The sequence below is a fragment of the Chelon labrosus genome, assembly GCF_963514085.1.
Source record: "Chelon labrosus genome assembly, chromosome: 16".
Classification (NCBI taxonomy): Eukaryota; Metazoa; Chordata; class Actinopteri; order Mugiliformes; family Mugilidae; genus Chelon; species Chelon labrosus.
In genome coordinates, this window is record NC_140349.1 from 12,971,150 (window position 1) to 12,987,698 (window position 16,549).

The 16,549-nt window shown below is 40.3% G+C and overlaps 1 protein-coding gene across 3 annotated transcripts; it reads left to right on the plus strand.

Moving 5' to 3' along the window:
• Positions 1 to 348: 348 nt before the first annotated feature.
• Positions 349 to 16,092, plus strand: LOC311501010 (Y+L amino acid transporter 2). Of its 3 annotated transcripts, XM_084562653.1 has the most exons (13): positions 1,372 to 3,772; positions 3,888 to 4,068; positions 4,797 to 5,141; positions 7,403 to 7,578; positions 7,920 to 8,062; positions 8,875 to 9,000; positions 9,296 to 9,440; positions 9,606 to 9,729; positions 10,741 to 10,844; positions 10,944 to 11,040; positions 11,181 to 11,330; positions 12,593 to 12,776; positions 14,087 to 16,092. In XM_084562653.1, the coding sequence occupies exons 3-13, from the start codon at positions 5,025 to 5,027 to the stop codon at positions 14,179 to 14,181; spliced, it is 1,461 nt and encodes a 486-aa protein (XP_084418779.1). In that variant the 5' UTR covers positions 1,372 to 3,772; positions 3,888 to 4,068; positions 4,797 to 5,024; the 3' UTR covers positions 14,182 to 16,092. The 3 variants fall into 3 exon arrangements, with proteins under 3 accessions (XP_084418778.1, XP_084418779.1, XP_084418780.1); XM_084562652.1 differs by lacking the exons at positions 1,372 to 3,772; positions 3,888 to 4,068 and adding an exon at positions 349 to 836; XM_084562654.1 differs by having other exon boundaries at positions 1,372 to 4,068.
• Positions 16,093 to 16,549: the final 457 nt, after the last annotated feature.

Sequence of the window (16,549 nt, forward strand, 5' to 3'; positions counted from 1 at the left end):
TTGGGATCTAGTGAATTTGGAGGCCAGATCAAACACCTTGTGCTGTTTTTCATGTTTTTTGAGTTGTTCCTAAACCATTTTTGTGTGTATGCCTGTGTCAGGCTGCATCCTGCTGGGGTTGGCTGCTGCCATCAAGGAGTGTCATTGCTATGGGGTAGGGGTGCCTGGTCTGGTCTAGGTGGGTGGTACATGTCTAAGTAACATCCACATGAATGCCAGGTCCAAAAGCTTCCCAGCAGGACGTTGTATTGTCACAAGATGGTCAATGTTATTCACTTCTCCTGACAGTGGTTTTAATGTTGTGGCTGATCTAAATTAACAAAATTCGCTTGCAAAAGGATTTGTTTTAAGGAGACATTTAAATGAATGTCATTAGACCTGAAATAGACCCGGTCTCAAAAGAATTCCTTAAATTCAAAGTATTAGAAGGACTTAAATCATGGGACTATTCAATTACTAGACACGCACACCTGTGTGGCCACATCACCGCTCATTGGTCAGTACAGATCAATGCGCTGACCCTACCGGCAATGCTTCCTGAAAAATGTGAGTGCAGGTTAGTGTCTGCAACAGAAACAACGTAGCTGTCGCTGCCCTTTATTAACGTATATGACAAAACTTAAAATTGACTCCGACTTAAATGCCCTCCTGCTTCGGTCCTCCTCTTTCTGGCGGTGGGTGGTGTCAGCCATCCTTTGGCGGTTGTGGATGAGGCGGAGCTAGCTGCTAGCTAACCTGATGTGGACTAGCTAAAGTTAGAGGGTGCACACAGATGTGAGATTACGGCACATGTGTAGAGACTTCAGACGTGGGAGAAAAGAGAAGACGCCTCTGAGGTAAACTAATTGTGCTATGGTTTTTGAATCATCTCTCACTTTTGAATCCTGTCTGGAGAGATTAAGAAGCTAGTCGAATCAACCGTTGCTACATCTCGGTTACCATATAAACGTTAGCTCGTGCCATCAACTCTCTCGTCTAGTGTGTCCATCACTAGTTGTGTAACTCGGCTAGCTCCACTAGCTAGGCTACATGTCACATGTGGAGCCACCGAGCAGCGAGTTTAAGAGGGACACGGTTTAGTTGGCTTGTGAGTTACAGTTAGTGTATGAATGAACAACTAAACTAATCCACCTACCCTCACGAGTCTCTATGAGACCGGTACCAAGAAGGTTATCAGCCCATTTGGGGCTAATTAGTAACTTAAAACGGTCATTTGGGTTTTAAATAAATGAAGCGGGTGCGTCTTTTGGTTGCTGTGTATCGCCGTGCCATAACTAGATTAACTGGTGAGTTGAAATTTCCACGCGTGCAGCTAACTTTTGAGACACAATATGACCGCGCACTACTCTTTTCCATGACCGGACCGAAGTCTGTCTCCCCTGCAGACAGTGGACGTGGATGGTGCTCGCGGGAGCGCGCACAGTTAAAGCTACAGCTGCGTTGAAGTGACTCAGAGACAAGATTATTGATGTTTATTCATGCACGCCCTTGATACACAAGTCTAGATATTTAAAGGCTATCTTGATCAATCTCTAAATATTTCTTTACGCTTTGGTTCTCTTCATCAGTGCGTTTTAAGCATTCAAGTGTTGTTTTGAAAGAAGCAGCGGGTTTTAATAATAAAATAAAGGTCTGACTAGATGTCACAGTCCTCCAGGACTCAAATGTGTTTTTCGGTGCAAAGGTTTTTGTTTTTTTGCCATGACTGCATCAATGTAACTGAATCCTTTCCCGATCTGAGAAACTGGATGATTACGATTCCCACAGAGTAATATAATGATCAGCACAGGTCTGGGTTATTTTGCTTTCACTGTGTGAGTTTCACACATTTAATAACGAGCTACTCTGAAATAATAGCGGATGAGTTGCTCAGTGCTAAAAGTATTGCACTCAGTAAGTACAGTGTGAATTTTAAATCTATCAGCATGTATTTTATTTGCTCAGCTTTGACAGGGTGAATTTGACACTTTCTGTTCTCTTTTTTGTTTTTGTTTTTTTTGTTTACACATTTCAAACACTTAACCTTTTAATATCACTTTAGTGTGACTGTCTGAAGTACTGTGCATAAAACCACATGGACAAATATTGAGAGATTTATCAAGGAAACTTTGCAAATTTCAGAGATGTACCAAAAAAAAAAGATTAATCCAGTGGTCGTAAAGTATAGAGTTATGATTGATCATTATTAATCAACCAGACATAAAAGGTACACTCGGGTGTACTAGTGAAAACTAATGTATTCTAATATAACAGCCCTGCTCTTAATGTGGGGTTTGTGACTATTTATAATGTTTATGTTGAAGCAGCATAAGAAAGGTGGTGATGTCAACAGTATGATCATTTTAGGGCTGTGGTTTTTAACAGTATCACAAACCACAGCATTTTAGGGCTGTGGTTTGTGATACTGTTAAAATGTATAAACATAACCATAATAAGTGTTTCTGCTGTTTGACCTTGTCCGCTGACTAAAATGGGGTTGTCAAAATAATACAAGCATGTGTCAGTACAACACAATGTAATACAATAGTAGCACAAACGACGACCTCAAAAAATGAATCGGTTGAATCGACATCTGTTACTTTAAACTAATGCTTGACACCATAACCTTGATGAAGCTAAGGTTTGCTGAGACTGTTATATTAGAATCCATTCATTTTCACTTCTGTAGCTAAAAGTGGAAGTGGAGCCACATGAGACTCTTTACCAGAGAAGCTGTTTCTGTCTGTACTTGTAGCGTAACTTGAAAGTTTCTTAATAATTTAATGAACTTACCCTTAGGGTTTTCCAAACAATAGGAGTAAATGAGAGCAAATGCAGTTGGTATTACGATCTGTAATTATTTCCTCCACAGATGTTTTTAGAGCGTGCGAATGGAGGGCACATTAGCTGCAGCAAGAATATTGGTTTAAGGATGCAGAGCAGATGCTGGTGCCATAATTTAATTTTTCTAATGACAGGGACACATGGTGCATACATGGTGCATACCAGTTTTTACTATGTAAATGAATATTATGCTACAATTTGGGGCTTTCTAGAAGAGATAAATGTTAATTTGTTATCTCTTTTTATTCAAAGACAAATGTGACTTTGAAAAGCATGCTCTTTGCAAGCTGTGTCCGTTTTTTTTTTTTGTTGTTTAATGATTGCTGTGCCAGAAGCTGACCACATTGCAGAAAGAACATATCTTGTTACACATTTTGTCCCATATTTATCTAAAGTGCAGTTTCTCTATCCACAAATATGGAAAAAACCAAAGCACACATTCATGCAGTTGATACTTTGTTCCTCTTGGTCACGCCACTTCAGCCTACTTAAGCGTTTAGCGTCCAAGTCTGTGTTTAGTTAACAAAGGTTGGCTCAGTGTTTCAGGATCAAGGTGAAGAGGTTTTTATCAGCCGTGGTATAGCAGGTGCAATAGATAATGAGATGAGAGAACAGTACTCCAGGACCATGGTGCTACACAGAAACGCAGAACTAAGTACAATACAAAGGATTGAGCATATAGTGTTAAAGTGAGAGCCACTCCCCATGAACTGAATGCGGACGTAGGACTTGTTTGATTCCACCTGAGTTAACATTTTACCATGCTTTTTTAAAGCCCTCCCCTCGGGTCTTTTTTGAAACGCATTTGATTGGTTGAACCTGGTCTCTTCAGTGGGACTGTGTCAAGATTGAAGGTGATAGCCAACTTGGTATGGCAGGTTTTTCTAGATTTGTCTGAGCAGCCCGCCTGAAAAGCAGTAGGAGTAAGACTCCATGTGCATTGCATCAGGTGAGCATGCTAATTTTAAAGACACAGCAAGCAAACATAAAGAATTTATTAATCACAGAGTATGCAGTTAGTCTGTATTACAGTGAGTGTTGTTGTGTTTTTTTTTTTTAATTAGGACTGGATTTATGCTGCTACCGAATGGAACTTTATTAACTTGTGGTTGCGACATGGGAAGCCGGGAACACAAAATGTTTGGTATTCAGCTGGTAACGTCAGCCACGTTGTGGGAAAACTGCAGCAGAGAAACTGTCACGAGTTCAGACACTACCGAGGATAACAGTTTAGCAAACTAACAAGTGGGTAACTTAATGTAAACAATGCACAGACATAATGAAAAGATGAAGATGAATATTAACATGTTCTAATATTATGATGAATCAATTCAATTAGAGTACATTAACTTGCCATTCACTGTGTTCACAAGTAAACACCACATGTCAATCATGTGGTGTTTACTTGTGAACACAGTGAATTCAGCACCATTAGGAGGAACGGTTAGTGTTACAAATGTCGGTCCTCCTTGTCTAGTTATGCGTTAAAGTCACGTGGGTCACAGTGCAACTTATAATCTCTCAATACTGATGCCATGATAGAAGTAATACACAGAGGGCATGTGTGTGTTTTGACCCCAAGGACACGGAGCACCAGTCCTGAGGGATGAGAAAGTTACAACCAAGGACATTTGTAGAACTGACCATGTGTGTCAAAGCACCATCTCATTGTTGCTGTTGTTTCTGTGTAGCTCTCCTTCGCCCTCCTGAGAGCACAGCATGACTTAACCTGCTCACGAGATTTCCATCACAATTACATTCTTGCGTTGTTTTCATTTAGTCTTTGTGGTTGTAGAAGAGGGCTTCATTAATTTAATTGAATCCAGTTACACACTCCATTTATTTAAAGTTATCCTCTTAGGGGGATTTATACTGTTATACTGAGTTAAGATCACTTAACTCACATCCTCTCAGCAAATCTACTGAAATGTGTAAATCACTTCAGTGAGACAGTGTCTTTGTTTGTCTTACAGACTACCCCAGTGGAGGAGTGCGCTATGGATTCAATGGCTGTTTGAAACAGGCACTGACTGACCCTTACAGTGACACCCAACCTGTCGTCCTCGTTTTTTTTTTTCCACGCCCCCACTTTTCATTTTGTCCAGCATTTCATTGTTCTGTCCTTTCGCCTCAGTCCGTCCTCCTTGTCATTTCCCTGTCGCCTTGTCTGAGCTGAAGTCAAGGACTATACATTTCTCAAAATGGGTTCCGATGCTGAGAACAGCGTTGTGCAGCTGAAGAAGGAGATTTCCCTCCTTCACGGCGTTTGTCTCATTGTAGGAAATATGATCGGCTCTGGCATCTTCATCTCACCGAAGGTAGGAAAGACGGCTTTGCTTTTTATTTGTTGTTCTTTAAGTAGAAATTGTTGTTTTATCTTTGCTTGTGAAATGCATACTTGCACAACCATTATTATTGTATTGTTAGAGGTTTGTTTTACAGGTGTTAGTGGCTTAGAGCTCGGATATTCGTGCTGACAGCCAATGTTCCCTTTAAGCTGCGCGCTTGCGCAGTTGCGCACTGCTCGCACGTTCTCCGCACACAAGAAAATCTATGCAGCGCATAAAATAAAATCCAACATGAACTGTAAACAAATTAAATTATTTATTCTGTACCATTTCGCGGTGTAATTCAGTGAGTGACAGGTGTTCAGGAAATGATATGATGCAGTTCACTTACACAGACAATGTCATTAACAGCCCGTGCCGTGCCGTGCCCATATACGCGCCTCGGGGCAGGTGTTTTGCAGGTTAGCTAGGTAACAGTGCGGCGGAGTTAAGAGACGCAAACGGTACTAATCCCTTATGATGGCGAGACGAACAGGCAGTGGCACATCCACTCACCAAGCCAACGTCAAAAATAAAAGTGGTTCTTTTAAGATGGAATGGCTGTTGTTATGTGTGCAAAAAGACAAGCGGTGAAACTGGGTGAGATTTTTTCTTTTTCGAGTGAGAAAGGTCTGCTCTGCAAAAAATGCTGTTACTACTAGATAATTAATGGGTAGTAGAAACGCAATAAAAAAACTAATTATATATTTTACAGACAGAGTTACAGGAATTTACGATGTATCACATGCTTGAGCTACAGTACACATGTTATGTGCAAAATGTCAATGTTTTAATGTGAACAAAATTTCATTTCTGAAAGGTGAACACGTCTCAGTTCTTCCAGAGCAGGACTCTCCCTCACCCAGACAACAGCAAGACCCTCACACTGACATAACATACTACACAGATTTTTGTCTTTTTCATGTTAAGTGGGCCAAACCACTTATATTAAAAGTAAATTATAGCATTACTAATTACAGCAGCAATGGAAGTTACTGCTGTAATTAGATTCTTTTAATAATCCATGTAACTTGCTATGATCTCGGGTTTTGGATAGGTGTGATACTGGTGTGTGTCCACAGCGTCTGATATTGCTCACAGTGGTCCACAGTGTACTCCAGACTAGGCTTGGGTATCGAGAATCGAGAATCGATTGGAACCGGGACTAGCTTAGCGATTTTCCCGGAATCGTTCAAAAGTTTAATTTTCGATTCCTAGTTTCGATTCCCAGTCCGCCGACCGGAAGAAGAAACCGCTGAACACCAACGAAGAAGCGTCCACCGGAAGTGTTGGCTTAACCGAATGTCTATGGTCGAACGTGGATAGCGTGCGTCGGAGGTCGAAAGTGTGGCTTCACTTTTCTAAACAGAACGAAATCTCGGAAAAATGCAACATTTGCGACAAGATTGTTTCGTGCATAGTAGGGTGCACGTCGAACATGATAAAGCACCTCCGAATTCATGGAGTAGAAATAAATGTGTGCCCCGTCTTTGACGCGCTGCGCCGACCGTCCTCCGCTGGCCTCCGCCGGCCTCTGCCTACCGTCCTCCGCAGCGGAGGTTAGTAAAACAATACATATACATTAAATAATATGTCTTAAAAAACAATACATATACATTAAATACTATGTCTTGCGCCAACATTGAGGCAGCTAACAAATTAGCCCACGTATAGAGGTCATAAAAAGGAAAAAGTTCATAGAATTAAAATTGATGGAGAAGGTCAGACTATTTCCTTCAGAAAAACCGTTGGCTAGCTAGTGTAGAATGTAATAAACTAGGTAGAGAGAGAGTCTCACGTTGACAACGCAACAGCGTGTCGTTTATTCATTCCTACTTTAACGATATCAAAACAAACATGGCGCTGCCCATGATAACAACAAACCAGCAGCGTGTTCTTAAAGAGACAGCGTCCCTAAAGCACGGAACGAGGTGAATTATGTCCATAGTGTCCACTACACTAGCTCATTTAAAATATCCTAAACTTTTTTTGACCCTGCCTCTTAAAAGAATCAAAATCGAGAATCGTTAGGAACCGGAATCGAAACAAGGAATCGGAATCGGAATCGTTCAAATTCAAACGATACCCAACCCTACTCCAGACACATGAAAAATTAGAGGGAACATTGCTGACAGCTCTCTCACTGCCCTAAACAAACCTTCCCTCGTACGAGAGCATTGTTGTTCATAGAAAATGTTACACATTGTGTATGTACAAGGTACTGAATTTCATGTCTCGTTGTTATCCTGCAGGGAGTTCTGAAGTACACAGGCTCATTTGGTTTGTCCCTGGTAGTGTGGACCATCGGAGGGATATTTTCTGTAATCGGAGCCTTATGCTATGCTGAACTCGGTACCACAATCCGTAAATCTGGAGCCTCCTATGCCTACATCTTGGAAGCTTTTGGAGGCTTCCTGGCTTTTATTCGGTATGTCATTATTTTGCTGTCTGTAGACGATTTCTTTTTACACATTATCCCAGAAACTGTGACTCAGTACTTGTTCTTTCTTTGGAGTGCAGCAAACTTGAAGTATAGTCTGGCCTAAGCTTGTAACATCTGCCATGTTAACATTACTTCTTATTATATTGTCAATTTTATAGCACCAATGGGGGGGGGGGGGGGGGGGTATACAAATCTCAGTGTATTTACTATACGTCTGGCTTGTAAATTGCTCAAGATGCATAAGATAAGATCATATGTAAACTAAAAGTGTACGTGCTATCAATGTCGTTCCCTGTGATAATTGAGATCTATCAATTCTGCTGCAGACTGTGGACATCCTTGTTGATAGTAGAGCCAGCATGTCAGGCAGTGATAGGCCTGACCTTCTCCAGCTACCTGGTCCAGCCTTTCTACCCCACATGCACAGCCCCCTACGACGCTGTCCGCCTCATCGCTGCCCTCATCATATGTAAGGCTTGCACTGCACTAAACACACTTGCACTCTTGCTTTACACAACCTGTCGCTTATCAGTGGGTGTGTGGTTGTGTATTTTATAGACGGCTGTATTATATATTGTTTTAGTGTGTGGAGCTTTTGTCCCTAAAAGGCTTGGACATGATTAGGACAACCTCAGCAAAAAAAGGACTCACAGCTGTCTGAGGACCAGGGCCTCCTCTAGAGGGGACACTGAGGTCCCACACAGAAAAACAGCCTTTGGACAAAATGCTCTTTCTGTAAAGGCCAGTAAGATCTGGGAACAGTCTTCCACTCTCCAAAAGGGAGTGTCCCACATTGCAAACCTTAAAAACTTACCTCAAGCAGTGGTTGAAAACAATCCAGTCTTGTAACAACATGCATGCTGCATTTAAAATAACGGAGGAGTTGACGCTTTCAGTGCTACTACATCAAAGACGTTTCTGGAGAATAAATGCAGTGCAAATACAGCTGTTTCCCCTTAAACCTGCTGGGTTTATTTTGACAAAGACAGTTTAACAAAGGAGGAACTTTGTGAGTACTGTGTCAACAGATCAGTATGCTAATCTGCCAGTTTAAAGACTGGCAAACTTCCGGCTCTCATATCAACTTGGATCAATTTGGAGGTGCTTATGCTCTTACTCTTTCACAAACCGCCATAAATTACTAAATTATTTGTTTCCCCTCCTCCTACTGTTTCAGTATACTGTATATTTGAGAATTTTTCTGTTCATATTTCAATCTCGGCTCATCTACTCTCTAATTCTCTAAAGTCAACTACTGGTCTCTTCTTGTCTTTCCATCAGGTGTGCTGACTTATGTGAACTGTTGTAAAGTGAAATGGGGTGCTATTCTTCAGGTCGTCTCCACTGTAGCCAAGGTCCTTGCTCTTATTGTCATCATCATCACAGGCCTGGTTAAACTGGCACAAGGTAGGATGCACGTGAAACTCTATCAAACTTTTTACTATAATACCACTTAAGAATTGGAGGGTTGAGCAATGGCTCAGTTCAAACCCGCTCATTCTAAGCAATAAAGAAGAAACGCTGCTATTGGCTGTTGAACTTTGAACCACAAAGATTATAATAAAACATTTTCATGATTATCGACTATAGCTGATTGGCATGTCAGCAAATTATGCTGAACCAGTTGGCTCAAACTCTGGCTCTTCTATAATGTTATCTAGACCACCTCATTCATTAACGTGTCAATCCTGTGCTGATGTAGGTTTTGACCAGAACTTTGAGAACTCATTTAAAGGCTCCAAGTTGGACCCTGGAGATATTTCCTTGGCCCTCTATTCAGCACTGTACTCCTACTCTGGCTGGGATACACTCAACTTTATTACAGAAGAGATCAAGAACCCAGAGAGGTACAAAGTCTTGTTTTTCAAAAAGATTTCACAATAAGTACGAAGAACTTTTATTTCTGCTCTTGGTTTATATTGTCATTATACTCGGCCTACATAACTTTATCTATTGTAAATGGTCTCACAAAAAACACATTGGTAAGCAACCTTTTTTATTTTCCATTCTAGGAATCTACCTCTGTCCATTGCCATTTCTATGCCAATCGTCACGGTGATCTACATCTTGACCAATGTAGCTTACTATGTTGTCATGGATGCAGACCAAGTGCTCCACAGTGAAGCTGTTGCTGTGGTGAGTGTCTGAATTTAGTTAATGCATTCTCCTTGCACACTTAAAAAGAAACGCTTCAAATAAGCAGGCAGTAAACCAGACCATGTGCATACTAATGAGTACACAAACCCTATTAGTTATCCAAATTTATAGCATCTGCCGAGCCTCAAATGGACAGCAGGTACAGATCCCCATTTTCCATCTTCTACCCCCTCATCTCTTTCAGTCTGGCTGGCAGCCACTCGCACTAATATCTGGTTTCAGTTGTCCCTTTTGGTTATCTGTGACTGCAGCAGTCCTGATGACAGGAACCTAATTTGGCTAAAGAGGTTAGCACTGCACACAGGAACAGAGGGGAGTTTGTGATGTAATTAGTGCATTGGAAGAGGAAGACTTGTACTTAGGCTTGTTGTCAACAATATTTGATTTTTTTTTTTTTATGCCTCTGTGCCGCGGTTAGCTGAGCGCACATGTATCATGTTTTCAGGTTGTCTGTCCATTGTGTTCTTGTGAACGCAAAATCAGGAATGCTTCAATGGAATTTCTTTAGATATATCACAAACGAGGCCTCAAGGATGAAGTGGTTAGAAATTGAAGGTCATGGTGTCTGTGACTTCACAGAACATATATTTGGCCATTAAGAAATAATTCACAGGCTACTAATAATTTAGTTGTGTGAAATTTTCTCACAATCTTTACTTCCTTAATGACAAGCTTCCTGTTCCTCTAGTAGTTCACCACAAGCTCACTGGTTTTTCTGACATTGTACTTTAAGTTTGTTTGCTTTAATGTGTCGTTGAACTATGTGATGATGCTGATGGCTTACTGTTCTTTGTTCTTCAAAAGGAAGGGAGGCATTTCAAATATTTGTTTAGACTTAAAAGGCAAATGACTGGAGAGGGTCATAATATGGATTTAGCCAGTTAGTGAGATTAGGTATATCTTGAAATGAATGGCAAACATTGCACTTAGAAGTCACATTATTACTAAATCTGAAGTTTGACTATTAAATATGTATTTTGTTGCCCTTAGACATTTGCTGATGAGGTTCTGGGCTGGGGTCGATGGCTGATCCCTCTGTCTGTGGCCATTTCCTGCTACGGAGGCCTCAACTCCTCAATCATTGCTGCTTCAAGGTAAGGAAATCCTCCTAATACAGCATTGACAATTATAGTGTTATAGTTTGATAGAGTATACCAGTAAGTAACTCAGTGATCATTTGTTTTCTCCTGCAGGTTGTTTTTTGTTGGTTCCAGAGAAGGCCACCTACCGAATTTCCTGTGCATGATCCACATTAACCGTTTCACCCCTATTCCTGCGCTGCTTTTTAATGTTAGTATCCCAGTATTTTAGTGGGTTTTGAAATGAAACTGCATATTTGACTGCTGTGGTCACATACATTCCAGGTTTCTTACCAAACATAATATCTCTTGTGTGTGTGTGTGTTTGTGTGTGTGTTGTTCTTCTATCAGGGCGGCATGTCTCTGTTTTACCTGTCTGTGCCCGACGTTTTCCAGTTGATCAACTACTTCAGCTTTAACTACTGGTTGTTCATCGGCTTGTCAATAGCCAGCCAGATCTATCTCCGCTTCAAAGCTCCAGATCTACACCGACCTATTAAGGTATTAAAATTGATGCAGCATGACCAAAGTGACTTTAACTTCCACTCATACCTGGGTTTCTTTTTAAATCATTGTTGCATGAACTGTTCCCTGATGGGATGTTTAGTTAGGCAGGAAACTACAATAACAGCGGAAGGAAAATAAAACGTGATTTATTGCAGCAACTGTACTGCAGTTTCGACAGTTTGTTTCCAACTTCTGTATCTATTAGGAACTTGGTGTATTTGGCTGTTTCAGTATGTTGAGGGGGAGTTGTATTTCTGACGCAGTTCAGTCTGGAGCACTTCATTTTGTCAGCATTTTTAACATTTACAAACCACTTGTATTTTAATGTAAAAATGGTTTTACTTTCTTTCAGCTAGTCAGTTTTCTTGCTACTGTGACAAAGCACAGGGCACAGTTTAAGCCTGTATAGCTGTATTGTACGGCTGTACCCTGATTGATAGGGTATGTGATTTGATTTGTAAGGAAATGTAGGGAGTTAATCAACGTGAACCACACTCAAACAGTGAAGAATGGAGAGGACAACTTCTTTAATGGTTAGGAGTTGCCATAGAACCAATCAGCGTTTTTAAAGCTGAAGATTTATGTGTTTGTTGTTGTTGCCCACTGATTTCAATTTAAAACAGATCTTTTATTATTGGCTGCTATTCACATTTGAATCCGTAGTGTTTGCACAAAACATCTTCAGAAATTACTCCGTCCAGTGATTCTGGACACTTACAGCATCATACAACAAAGATATAATACAGTTTGACCTTTCCCTTGGCCTTATCCTATCAGAGAAATGCATGCTGGGTAAACAAGGACAAAGGGGTTGTATTGTGACATCTTTTCATTCCTAATTCTACCTGCGAGTAATTTCTCATCATGTCTTCCAGTTCACTGCCTTCTAGTTCCTATGGTTGAACAGAAATCTAAAACTGTGACCATTAAAAAGTAACAGGATATTTAAAAGCCGTCTGTCCTGTAAACAGACACGGTGTTGTATGTCTGCCTGTGCTCCCTGTTAGACCTTTATTTACGCCTATTTACACATCGACAGTACCTGCATTGCAGGTCCGACTGACCTCTGCACTTTAGTTATGAGTTGTGACAGTGTTAAAAGCCCTTGCTCTTTCTGATAAGCCAGTTTATTTGATTCTCTAACTAGAAAAGTGACCACACTGCATGCTGGCTGAGGAGTTAAATTGAATGCAATTAAATCATCAATTAAGCATTTAAATTTTGAATCTAACCCTTCCTCTCTGTGTCTTCTGCAGCTGTCTTTGTTCTTCCCCATAGTCTTCTGCTTGTGCACTGTATTCCTGGTAGTGGTGCCAGTCTACAGCGACACCATCAACACTTTAGTGGGAATTGCTGTGGCGCTGTCGGGTGCACCAGTCTACTACATATGCATCCACCTGCCAGCTAGCTCCCGACCAGCCGTCCTCGGCAAAATCCTCGGTAAGAGACACTTGATTGTGTCATAGCAGTGGTTTTCTCAGCTTAGTGGTCCTCAAAACTTTTTTTTTTTAAATGACTTTGATAGACTATCCTACAAAAGTGTTATATTTTGCTTTCATTCCCTTTCCATTGTGCATGCATAACAGAGAATTAATGATTTTTAGACCACATCTACAGAAACCCAGAACCAGATAGCAGGGATATTAGATTTCTAAAGACGTTTTGGACAAAAAATACATGAATAAAAAAAGTTCCCAATATACAGCATTGTGCTGCTCATTATACTGATCTGAGTATAATGTGGAGTCTGATACTTGACCTACGCCTTATTTTTTACATTTAAAAGTATCTTTCAGTGCGCGTTGGTCTGAGTGAGCTCTCTGTATTCCCTTGAGTGTTTATCACATAATCAGAATCTATTTTTTGCGACGGTAACGTTAGCTACAGTGATGTTTTGCTGCTTCAGCTGCCACGGCAGACCTGGTTGGAGGCCCTCGCTGCTTTTTTTTTTTTTGCGTGTTTGTCTGCAGCACATTATGTGATAACAGAATGAAAAGGCACAGAAGGGGTAGAGTGAGCAGAAATTATCCCTGTAGTTAACCATTTGCTAATGGGATCATTCCCTTAGGCTGATAAAAAAAGAAAAAAACACTAAAAATGCTGAAATGGATGGCCAAATATACCTGGGCTGCTGTACCAAGTAAATTTATTATGTCGGGAAAACATTGGTGTTTATTATCCAGGTACAGATGTGCTAGAGAAAAAGTAGCCCTTTGAAAACAGTAGCTTATTGCAAGGACTATATTCCTGCCTTTGATTCCCAACATAAAATAATTGCACGCTGTATCCTGCATCCACAAATTGTGCTCTCTGTTTACAAGACCTTTGTGACGGCTGACCTAAAACAAAGTGTTTTCCTTAAGTTTGTTATTAAAGCAGATGGTAATCATTTTAAAACGCCACAATCCGCCTAAAACCGAATCGTTGCAATCAGATCAAGACATCCCTCATTTTTTCCTGTTTACATAAAACAAAACTGTAGACCTTATCATGTGCATACACTTACTAAATGTCACAGGTCAGCTATTTATCCAGTAGTAGTCCTCACCAGTGGCTTTTTAAACATAAAAACATTTCTCTTGCGATACTTTCACCAATTTTTTTTGTTTTGTACATACAGTTAAATGTAAGTATTGCTTAAGCTCAGAGTACCACAACGAACCATAATGTTGTAACTTGCCTAGTGTTAAATTTCAACTACTCTTTGTTCTTAAACCAGTATTTTTCTTCTTTCCTCTCTGTCACTGCAGACAAGATCTCTCTGTACACCCAAAAACTGTGCATGTGTTGCGTGGCCTCGCCGGATATTGATCTGGACAACATAGACCCAGATAAGATGGAGTGATGGAACGACAGAGGACCTGTGGTGAAGGACTGTATGGAGAGATGGAAGAGGATCAATGAACAGTGACTAAAAAAAAAAAAAAAAAAAGGAGAAAGGCAAAGAAACTACAGAGATGAGCAAAGCACACCTCTTATCCTCCTCTTCTCTCACACACACGTGCCATAATGAAAAGAGCAGCAGGATTTACCTTTTAATTTAAAGTCTAAATTTTTATAACTCTCCAAAAAAGCGGCACGATACAGATTTATTCCTGTGAACACTTGCACATTCACATACTTGTACGGGGGCGCAGTTCCACATGTGCACATAAGCTGTTTACAGCTGTATGTTTATGGCAGCAGTAGAACGAGTCTAGAAACGTGGTTTTTAGTCTCGCTGACGGACCTCAAAGAATGGCAGCAATTTTGCACATTTCATCTTTTCTGTTTGACTGGCCTTGGATATCGAAGGCTTTATTCCGTTACTGAGCTGAAGGATCAACTGGACAGGTTTTTCCTTTTTTTAAAAAAATAAAAAAATAAATAATTGGTTTGGAGAGAGATGGGATTATTTAAAATTGCTGTTACGTCTTGCTTTTTAAAAAAAAAAAAAAAAATCTATATAAATTGTTCTTCCTTTGCGTGACGCGTCGCATTTGAAGTGCAGTAGCTCTGCTTTAATTATGATCACAGATCCATCACCGTGCTATAATCCTGCCTTCCTGCCCCCTGGTGCATGTGAAATGTCCCCCTCTTACTGCCAAACTCTTTGACTGCATCTTCAGGACTCTGTTTGGTTTCAGGTGCCTCCTAGTGGTAGCTTATCTTAACGTCCATGGACAAACTAAGATTTGTCATCCAAGAGTCTGCGTTTTTGTTTATGTTTTGTCGCCGTGTTGTCTCCTTTTTTAGCCATTTACAAAAACCAATTATAAATGTTAACTGTTTTAAAAGTGACTGTACCCGATAAAGACTCTTCTAGGTTACGTTTTATTTCAGGAAGGGATCTTATTGGACGCAAACCTCAGGATCAACCATGCAGATGTGCACATGTTGTTGCTGATTATTAGTTTGTCTTTTGGTACACACTCTTGTCTTAAGAGTTTATTGGGATAAATGGGATATTGAACATATTGTTGCCTTTTTAATTCGCAGTGCATGAGCACAGGTCTTAAACGGGCTGGTTGCTGGACCATCTTCCTGCCCACAGTGTTGAGCTTGTAGCATAGAGTGAGAGCATCATAGCTGTAGAGTGTTGAAGTACAGGTAGAAACGTGTCAGACGTCAGTGTTTCTGTTTTAGCGGTTGTCCTCATGGACTGTATGTGCCTTCTGTGAGTGTGATCTAAAGGCCTTGCCTATTTTTGATATTGTAACTTAGCTTTTGTGTAGAGCATCTTGAGCACAATCCCAGACACATCGCTGTAGGGTTAGGCCAAGCGTTCCAGGTACTCATCTTCTTGTTAGATAGTTCCTACAAATTCAAGTCGTCTCACCCGACGGATGCTTTTGTTGAGGTCCGTTTGAAGAACTTCAACTACACCAGCCTCTGGAAGCACACAGATCTTAGTTTCTGTGTAATTGCTTTCTCTGGGATTCAGATCATTTAAACCAAAATAGTGAATTGTCTCTGCTGTTGCGATGTAATCATAAAGACTATTTTCAATATACTTAATTGTATCGACGTGTTATCAAACTTATACTCAGAAAATACGGTTTGAGAATGTTGTTTAGTATTTGTTGTTCCACTTGATACCAAATGTTTTGTGTGTTTGAGTTGTGTCTTGAGTGCGTACCTTTGGTCACTATTTATTGTATTTTTGGACATGATCGAACCAAATGGTGAAACTAGCTCTTCATTGGAGAAAGTCTTGTTTGAGGCAGGAATGTGCTTTGTGTTATCTGAATAAAATGAAGATTGTCCGTTCTATACACATCAGTGACTCTGACGGTTCTTTTTTTTTTTTTCTTTTTTTCCCATTTAACTTGATGAGATGAATGTCTTTAAACATCTCAGGTCGCAGTGGGCAGCTCACAGCCACTAGAGGTCATTGTCTCATAACCCTTCACCCAATAAAACTGCAGGTTCACCCTAAAAGTTAATTCAGCATTGGATATTTTCTGCTTATGTGAAAAGATTCTACAAACCGTCACAAAACTTTGAAACCAAATTAATCCAAAATCATTATGAAAGTAGAGGAATTCAATTTGTTCAGCTTTGTAAATGTGTCGTTTCTGTCCTCACATCACATCAGGCTGAATGTTCTGTGGTTTTGGACCATGTGACAAAATAAGGCATTTGAACATTTAGACTATCTGCTCTGGAATAATTATATGGTAATTATGTTTTGATATTTTTATGAGGGATTAGTCAGCAAATCAAGAAGTTAT